Source organism: Arachis stenosperma, chromosome 3 (genome assembly GCF_014773155.1).
Source record: "Arachis stenosperma cultivar V10309 chromosome 3, arast.V10309.gnm1.PFL2, whole genome shotgun sequence".
Classification (NCBI taxonomy): domain Eukaryota; kingdom Viridiplantae; phylum Streptophyta; class Magnoliopsida; order Fabales; family Fabaceae; genus Arachis; species Arachis stenosperma.
Genome location: NC_080379.1, coordinates 150,169,439 through 150,179,642, shown reverse-complemented (window position 1 = coordinate 150,179,642; position 10,204 = coordinate 150,169,439). Strand labels below are relative to the sequence as shown.

Here is a 10,204-nt window from a genome sequence, read left to right as displayed (position 1 = left end):
AAAAAAATTTAGCTAATATATATTTTAAAGTACATGATAAATTTATCATTAATAAAAAATTTTAAAATTTTTTAATAAATATAAAATAAGTAAATAACTATATTAAAAATTTACATTTTTTATATTTTCAATAAAAAAATTTTCAATTTATGATGTTAATAATTTAATATGTATCCATATGCTACAAGATAGATAAATTCATTAACAAAATACACTTACACATGGACGATACAATTAAATCCGAAATTTAAAGACATAAAAAAAGAATATTAAAATTCAACCTTTAATAAAAGCTTTCAACATTTTTAAGATATGAACAAGTGTCACACTAGTGTTAGCAAAATTCAAATAATAAAAAGCAATGAGAAATACATTTTTTTTTTAAACTTGCCCAAAAAAAATAAAATAAAATAAAACAAGTAAAAGTGACAATTTGGAACCGAAAGAGTGCTACTATACATTCAAGTTTCAACTACTCCCTGTGACTTTGTCAACCATGCACTAAGTTGGCCGTATGAATGACTATGTGTAGTTACTTCACCGCACATCTTCGTATGACGATGGACTGGCGTTATCTCAAAACTAGCGACTATTTATTATTTTATTTACATTTGACGGAACAGCAGCTCTCCAATTTCAATATATCACCACAACCATACAAATCTAACCAAACTCAGTTGAGTGACTATAATTCACATTAGATCAGTCCTGTAGCACCCTGATAGAAGACCAAATTACCAAATCCCATTGTCAATCTCGACTCTACGGTCATTTTTCTGAGCAGGTAGATCCCTCTTCAAAATTCAAACTCATAAAAGGCCCAGTGATTTCAGCTGTTGAACATGTTCCGGTGGGAGAGAAGGAGGAGACCAGTCAGACCGTGACACCTCTCCATCGATATCCTCAACGACATACTCCTACGATAATAAGCAGAAACTTGCCTTATCAAGATGATGTCTGGTTATTTGGGAGTACTTTTTAAGTAAGGATTAAAGATGCAGTTAACTTATGAACAGGGGAAGAAAAAAGTAAAAAAGTTACAAATGAAGTTAACTTCATACATGGAAAAACCAGTATTAAAAGCCACTACTAGAATCTAGAAGTGGCTAGAAGTTTCAGCAGTTTGTGCGTCATAAGTTTGCACTGTAAAACTGTCGCTGCCAAATTTACATCACCATGTAAAATGGAGGCAAGAAGAAAGGAATCTGCATTGAGAGTATTGGCTATTCCTACCATAATAAAATATGAAACCACAATCTCAGATTTACATGCTATGCAAAGAGAAAAAGCCTACCACCACATATTGTAGCAATTTGGAGATAAATCCCTATGTAGCCACGCTAGTTGCATAGATCAGTGAGTTTCTTCTCTCTTTATTTATTAGTTTATTTTTTAAAAAAGAAAACATTCCTTTTCGGTTACTATATCAGTAAGGTAATTAGGTTGACTTAGCAACCGCAATGTATCAATAATTGACAGTTCGTTAAACTGTAAAAATAAACAAAAAGAAAGAAAGTGAATGGCACCTTTGTTAGCATCCTTTTTGCAAGTATATGATAATGACGCTGCCATATTCGTTGTCCTATCATGGTAGCCACTAATACACTGTAAAATATCCCAATTAGAGTAAAGAGTCCGAGAAAAATCAAAGCCATTATGAATAGTAATGGCAGCCCTGCTTCTCCAGCACCTCCCATGCAACTTCCACATTCAGTTGCCATCGTTCCACAACTCTCAAAGCATGCAGTGCAATCAGTCCACATGCAAAGTGTCCCCGGCAAATGGCAGTCTGCACAGACTCTACAATGACAGAAACGAAAATAAAATCAGCCTCAGTCACTACCGTTCTGAACTTCTTGTCCCAGCATACAGTCTACATTTAGCAGGTCCAAGGATGCATCACTTGACAGCTTCACTGATATGTATTTTAAGAAAGCTATAGTTTACAAGCATTCCTTCTTAGTGAAAGAAAGGTATCCAACATAGCACCGATTAAGTCTTATACAGTACTCTTGAACCATGGATTTTGCAATAAAGAATTTGAAAGAAAACCTATGATGCCTCAGGCAGATGTTTAGTGTATAATGGTGTGTTTTAAGTTTTAACATCACAAGACTCAATATATAGGTAGAGGTAGAGGAAGTGGGAACTACCCAGGATGACAGCAACAAAAACAGATTTCTCGACAAGGCTGTGCCAAATCATTGCGAACTCTTCGATCATAACAAGTAATGAAGCATCCTGATAGGCCAAGCAACACAAAAAACAAGAGGGCTCCTACATTCAAAAGGAAATAAACGACCAAACCAGCACGTAATAAGAACTCATAAATCAGCATTATTTTTATAGGGGGAAAAAAACATCAAGCCATCATCACCAAAATAAACAAGAACATCAATTCTTGGTATAAGCGTTTGGATAACTACTGCACAACTTAATAATTATTTACCACATATGTAGTAAAAGCTTGGCTCACTATCAAAACCCCAAACAAGACGAAGCCAGTACTGCTGGTAACCATCTATTAGATAAACCAAATATGCCAATGAAGCAATGACCTGCAGGAAAAGGAAATACAAAGCCACAGGCAGCCATGTAGAATCAGAACATCTGAGCAATTAACAAATTATTACAAAAGGCATCAACATGGCTACAAAGATGGAAACAATTCACCTACAAGCTGAACTGCCAGAAATATAAACAAAATGTCTCTGGTGACAAAAAAACGAAATTTCAAGGTACGCCATTTCCTATCTGCAGCACCATGAACACGCAAATGATAAGGTGCCTTGCAAGTAGTGCAGTGAGCAAATGCAAACCCTTCCTGCAAGAATTGACCATTAAACTCAGAAGAATTTGTGTCTTACAGAACTACAAGGATAAGCACACTTTGATATTGAGGAATTCAAAAATATGTACATGGCAGGAGATTCCAAAAGTAAGTTTGCAAAGCAGAGGATACATATAGCATGAGCCATAAAACTAAATTGTGAAACCTAACTACCTAACAAGAACTAAGCAAGCACATAAAACCTTTTCATAACAATGTGTATAAATTTTACAATGATTAGATTCCTAACCATAAAACAACTTTTTAAAAATGAAAAGTATTCATATCAATAAAAGTGGCATCCGCTTATTGTCACATATAAGTTGGCAACCCTTAGCTAGTAATCATATTCATCACTTATGAACCACATAATTGTTACCCTATGCAAACAGTAAATAGATTGATATTGCGATAGTATACAAACCGTTGAAACTTAAATATAGACGGCATCCATACCTTAACCGCACGCCAGTGATCCAAACACTCTCGATGTACATATTTTGATGTACCTTTGCATTTGCAAGGAGCAATGAAATCTCTGCCTGGGATGAATTAAAAGTGAAATTAACTAAATATATTTATAAAACAGGCAGATAGTAACTGGTAGGATATATCATGAACCATGATAATCTAAATGTTAAGCTAAATAATTAAGTATTCAAAAATTCATATACTAGGGAATCGCAATAAATTCAAGTATCAGTAAACTGAGCTAAGAATTCAGAGTAACAACTAAAAAACTAAGAACTACAGCTAGAATTATACACGTAATAGCTCGATATAAATAGTTCAAGCTCAAATTGAGATAAAGCAAATGCATTTAAACAAATAGAGTAGAATCGTGGAACAAGCTCAGAACAGGTGATCGAATCCCTAAGCTAGAAATTAGAAACATTTAAACAGAAAAAAGAGAATGGATAGGGCAAAATTACCATCTGTTTCGAGACAAATCCGGCATTGGATTTGTTCGGAGGAACCGGCTTCAAGGTCGATGGCGGAAGAGTGGGTGATAGATGGAGGAGGAATTAGAGGAGAAGAAACTATTTGATCCGTCATTAATTAACTAATGATCAATCAATCAATTAATTAATTAATTAAAGGGAAAGTTGGAAGTTGAAGTAAGAGGAAAATGGAAGATTGGAAGGGTACAAAGGAGAGAAGCGAGAGTGAACAGTGAAGTTGAGTTTAGCCGTATAGGGGAAATGAGTTGAAGAGAATTATTATTTGTAAGATAAGGAAAACCTTCTTGTTATTCCTAACTAATTCTGTTGCTTACTGAGTGTAGGAAGAGTTCGTTCCACTCTATCCCTCTTATTCCTTGCTTTCCTCTTTGTATCTCTTGGGTGGAGAACAAATGTCAGCAGTGTTCAATGATTACGCTGCGAAATTAGGAGAAAACGGTGAGACCAAGAATTGAGAATTCCCAAACGCCAAAACTAAACACAACCTTTTCAACTATGAACTTTATTTTGACAGCATGATTTGATTGAGCAAAAAACCATCAGCGACCAATCAAGTTCGATCAAATTGTTATAAATATTTTTTATATTATGCACTATTTATTGTGTATGTATTTTTCTTCATCTTTAAACGTGTTTCTTTTCTTCTTCCTTATACATTTTTGTAACTTCTTCCTTTTCCCTTTTTTTTTCTTTTTTTTTCTTTTGATATTATTGTCGTTATTTCTTTCAAAATTTAGTCTTTGTCCATTTTTATAAAAGATAAAGCGATCTCTATTAAAAAAAGACACTTTAACTTTTAACTTTTTTATTTTAGGACAATACGATTTTTCTATTAAAAAATTCGTTAAATAATAACAAAAATTAATTTGTGAGAGTTTTATTTATATTTTATGGGAGTTTTAAATATCCACAAACTATTAATAAGTTTCTTTTTAAAAAATTCTTTCACTAATGGTGATTAAGTGAAGAAAAACCATTGATAAAAATGATGCCGCAAAAAAATTAATTGTAGTACAATATCTTTTTAAAGGAAAAAAATAGGGTTAAGCACGATTTTGGTCTCTAAGATAGGGGTTGAAAATTTTTTTCGTCCCTAACCTTTTTTGTTTACAAAATCGTCCCTAAAGTTTAACTTAATTTTAAGAGTAAAGGACAAATTCGTCCCTGACCTTTTTTTTCTACGGACATTTTCGTCCTCGAGGATTAGAAAATACATTTATGTCCTTGACCTTTTCAAAATGTGGATAAATTTACCCCTCCGTTAAAGTGACTCCATTGGGCTCAACAGAAAACGCTGACGTGGCTCCCGTGGCGCTGACCTGGCCGTTACAGGAGTACATGTGGCATGTAACTTTATAAAACAGGACATATTAGTCCTCTCACACCAAAACGTGTAGCTTTTCAAAACAGGACATATTAGTCCTCTCGCCCTAAAACGATGTCGTTTCAAAACAGGACATATTTCCCTCTGACTCCCTCTTCCACCATCACCTATGCTGCCCCTCCTTTCCTTATTTTGCATCGTTATATATGATTGAATGTCAGAATTGAATTTGCCATGGGAAGATGAAGTGCTTAATTTTGGAGCGCTTTACATTCTTAATTTAGGGTTTAACTGAATTCTGATTTTTCTGTGGTTGATGGCAGAATTTGCAAGAAAGGGCTGAACCAGTTGATGTAGGAGGAGGAAGTTCGCCCGGTGTTCCTCACAATTTAGGGTTTTATCTTCAACAATAGGGATTAGACCCTCCTTCAAGCTACCCTGTTCTCGAAGCTGGACTAGTTTCTATGGATGACTTGACTTTTTCTTCCGGTCTCCAACACATGTCAGCTGAAGAGAAGAAAGAGCTTCTTGTAGTTGCACGAAACAGTCTTGAATTGCTATCTAGCATAATAAATTCCGAGGCAGAGTCCAAAACCTTGAAGGTCTAATTCCTATCTAGTATAATAAATTGGAGTTTTGTTCACTACATCATGGAGATTTTGTATGTTCTATATATTTATGAAGATCGAAATTCTGATTCAGTACTTGCTTTTAAATGCAAGGGCATGGATCAAATGGAGATAGGTTGTAGATAGAAAATGATGTGTCCCCCCATGTAATCTAGTTTGTGGGATAACATTTTCTTGATAGAATTTACAATTTTATCGTTCCTTCGCAGGAAGATTTAACTCTCAGTTTGCTGGACAAGTGCAAGCACTCACTCTCTATCATGAAAGAAATTGCGGAAAGCACTACAGATGATGAAGAGACACTTTTTGAAGCTTTGTATCTTAATGATGAGCTGCAGCAGATAGTTTCCAAGTACGAGGAGTTGGAGGCTGCTCAACGGCCTGTGGCACAAGAGCATCCAAATGCTGACACTGCAAAGCATGATGCGGAAGCTGTTCAAAATCCTATTGAACTTCCTAAAAGATTTGAAGAGGATGAGTTTGAAGAGTTCGAAGCTACTCAGGAACTTGAAAGAAAGCTTCCCAAAAAGTCCAACGGTGTTGAAGCCAATGCAACCAATGGGAATGGTCATCATGTTGAAACCACAATACTAGATGAGGCACATGAGAAGGGCAACGCCGAATGGAAGGTTCTGAGCCAAACCCTTGCTTTCTTCAACAGGTCTCTGATTTCGGTGGCAAATCTTTCCCACGGTCTCTTCCTCGCGCCGCGGTATCTAACTTCTTTCAATACTGGCATTGGCCCTGATCCGTTTACCTCCACCGCTGCAACTGCCATCGTGGGTTTCAAAGCTGCAACTCCTCTGCCTCTTCCCATGCCAATGACTTTGGTTTTCAATATAAAAAAGAGTAATTTGGTGATGTCTTAAGGAACAGAGCAGAACTCAAATTGGGAAATGATGAAAAGAATCAAGCTTTGAAATCAAATAAGCATTTCAGTGTGTGAAATTTTGATGGGTCGTTCACACTGATTTCCAAGAAAGAAAGAGAGAGAAAGAAAGAAAAGAAACACCTTCTTTTTCATCTTCTTCTTTGTTCTTTGAATCTTTGTCTTTATTGTTGGGTGTGGTGTAGAGGGTGCGCATGGGGAGGGGAGTAGAGTGTGTTAAGAGGGAGTGGAAAGGGATGTGGATAGGGCAAGGAAAGGAGGGGCAGCGTAGGTGATGGTGGAAGAGGGAGTCAATGGGAAATATGTCCTGTTTTGAAACGACATCGTTTTGGGGCGCGAGGACTAATATGTTGAAGGTTGTGGTAGGCTTAGAGTAGGGGGGTTGAATCTATGCCTTCCTTTTAAATTACTGTTATGACCCTTTTAAAACAAACTTTCAATCTGTTTCTGTTTGTACTCAGCAGCGAAAATTTATGAGACAATTTATTTTTGTCTCATGAATATCAGAAAATAGAACACAGCAGAGAAGAGAAAAGCTAACACCAGCATGTATCCTGGTTCAGTTGCCTTGTGCTATGCAACCTACATCCAGTCTCCTCCACAACAATGGAGGAATTTTCACTATAGTTAAAAGTATTACATACATCAATTCCACAGGATTGACCCAATCCTTTCACACTCAAGTTCTAACCTAACTTGACATTGGCTATGCTAATACCTAACTATTCATTCTTAGAGCTAACCCAACTAAGAAAGGGATACCTTACAGGTACAAGATACAAGACATAGACATACCTAAAGAAATCAAAAAATAACTCTAGGCTTTTCTCTCAAGTGTATCACTCAGCCTTTTTCCACTCATGGCTTTTACTTGAGCTCTCTCACTATGCCTTTTCTCATAAGAAATTATAGAAAGATAAACATCGAAAAGTACATTACAATCTGTAAAACATGAAAGAGATTGACTTCATCAACAGCCTCTTTGCTATGTGACAAACCAGATTCGCAAACCTCAGATTAAGTTCTTCAGTATTGGCCGAATGTTTCTTTGAAAGAAAGCATTATCCAAGTAGAGGAACGTTTTTACAGAACACAACTCATCAAACTCTGATTTTCTCTCCTTGGCTTCTTAACGAACAAAAATCTTCTTTTATCTCCTAGCATGTTGCTGGGTTGCTCTCCCTAAGTCAATTTCTTGAGTTGTGTGTTTCCAGCTTACCACGTCACTTTTTCAGTTAATCTCCAAATTATAAATTTGAGTCTGACTTTTTCTTACTTGACCGAAAGCCTCAGGAAAGCAAAGAAAATTATTTTCAATTGTGAACCTAAATCTGAACCCTTGAGATACTTCTTGGTCCTCAAGAAACAATCTTGACCATTGATGTACAACAGTGGTGAACAGAGATTACTTTCTTCATTTATCCTAAATTAGGGATTTCCAAGTTGTCTCATTTTTGCTTGACTTTAACTTTTGACTCAACTCGATGGGTTTGATTTGTGTTATTAGACCTTTGCTTTCTTTGATTAAGATTTCTCTTTCTTTCTTCTTTGATGAAATGGGCAAGAAGAAGAACGAAACTTTCTCTTTCTTTCTCTCTGAGGTTCTGACCTAAGCAAACTAGTGAGGTGCATTGGAAGGCTTCAACTTGAATGGAGTAATCTTGGGCTTGTGTGGGATTTCATTCATTTAGCCCAACTGCTTTCTTGGCATTATTTTCTATGGGCTTCGTTGGTTAGAAAGACCCACCAGCAATATTTTTGTTTCCTTGCATTTGGGCTGCTGTTTCTTTCTATTTTGGCCTGCATCACTTTATCAAATATAATTAAAAACTAATTGGTTGATTAACCCAATAAAATAATATTTGTCATCATCAAATTAATTTAGTTAATTTCTTAACTCAACATATGTCCTGTTTTGAAAAGTTACACGTTTTGGTGTAAGAGGACTAATATGTCCTGTTTTATAAAGTTACATGCCACGTGTGCTCCTGTAACGGCCAGGTCAGCACCACGGGAGCAACGTCAGTGTTTTCCGTTGAGCCCAACGGAGTCACTTTAACGGAGGGGTAAATTTATCCACATTTTGAAAGGGTCAACAATATAAATGTATTTTCCAATCCTCGAGGACGAAAATGTCCGCAGAAAAAAAGGTCAGGGACGGATTTGTCCTTTACTCTAATTTTAAAATCGTTCTTCAAACAAAAATACCATTTTTCCTTCTTCTCCAAAATTAACAAAAACAGAACCTGAAGCTAAAGCTAAATCTGAACCAAAAGTTGAAACATAAGCAGATGCAACACCAATGAAGCAACAACAACCAGAAGCACAAAAACAACAACAACAACAATAGATAATGGAATCAAAAGAACAACAACAACAAAAGCAACTAAAAACAGAAGAACAACAACAATAATGGACTAAAACAAGAACCCAGAAAATCATCATCATCAACGTCAAGAACCCAGAAAAACAAGAACTCAGATGCAGAACTCAAAACTCAGAAAAATAAAAAAATCATCATCATCATCGTCAAAACTCAGAACTATTGACAAAATTCAGAACTAAAATTCTTCCTCTTTCATTAACAAAACTCAAATGCAATTACAATAATAAAAAATTCCTAAATTTATCTTCAATTACAAGAACAAAAAAAACCATAAATATAATTACCAAAAATCCCTTTGAAAACTCTTGTTGCAGATTTCGCACACGACCACCACCACCACCTCTTAGACGACGACGACAAACAGTAGGGCGCGGGCCAGACGCGTCGCAGCAAGGCGAGGGCGAGTTGCGGCAAGGATAGGGCACAAGTCGCGACGCTGCGAGGTCGAGGTGCGGCGAGACGAGGGCGACGACGACGGTGAGGGCGAGAAGAAACGATGAATGACGAGGAACAGGAGTGGCAGCGGCGAGGAGCAGCGGCGGTGGCCCTTCGCCTTCCCTTCCCCCTTCCCCTTCCCCCTTTTCTTCCCAAACCAAACACCCCAGGGTGATATCCTTCCCTCCGGTAACCCTTTTTTTTCTTTTTTTATTCTTTTTTTAAGTTAGTGGTATTTTCGGAATAAAAATTAAAAATTTAGTAAAAAAGATGATTTTAAAACTAAGTTAAATCTTAGGGACAATTTTGTAAGCAAAAAAAAAAGGTTTAAGACGAAAAAAATTTTCAGCCCCTACCTTAGGGACCAAAATGGTACTTCACCCAAAAAAAAATAATATCGAATAAGAAATGAAAGAAGATAATTTTAATATTGATAATAGTGATATTAGTGATGATGACAATAGAAGAAATAATGATGATGATAAAGTATGGTTACAAAATAAAAATAATAGAGATATGAGTGATAATAATGAGAATGAAGAAAGTAGTGGTAATAGTGGTAGTAATTGGTTATAAAACCTCCACAAAATTAATTTTTGTTATTATTTAACAATTTTTTTAACAGATAGATCGTATTGTCCCAAAATAAAAAGGTTGAGAACCGAAGTGTCCATTTTTTTAGACAGGAATCACGTTATCTTTTGTGAAAATGAACGATGACCGGATTGGGTCTTTACTCTTTCTTTCAT

The 10,204-nt window shown here is 36.0% G+C and overlaps 1 protein-coding gene across 1 annotated transcript; it reads right to left on the bottom strand.

Annotated features, from left to right (window-relative positions):
- Nucleotides 1-267: 267 nt before the first annotated feature.
- Nucleotides 268-4,340, bottom strand: LOC130967640 (uncharacterized). The gene is made up of 9 exons (XM_057892590.1): nucleotides 4,278-4,340; nucleotides 4,107-4,209; nucleotides 3,763-3,893; nucleotides 3,287-3,372; nucleotides 2,678-2,824; nucleotides 2,450-2,558; nucleotides 2,154-2,277; nucleotides 1,527-1,800; nucleotides 268-917 (listed from the first exon to the last, which is right to left on the bottom strand). Exons 3-9 carry the CDS (start codon nucleotides 3,884-3,886, stop codon nucleotides 810-812), a joined length of 972 nt encoding a protein of 323 aa, XP_057748573.1. The 5' UTR covers nucleotides 3,887-3,893; nucleotides 4,107-4,209; nucleotides 4,278-4,340; the 3' UTR covers nucleotides 268-809.
- Between the last annotated feature and the right edge of the window lie 5,864 nt (nucleotides 4,341-10,204).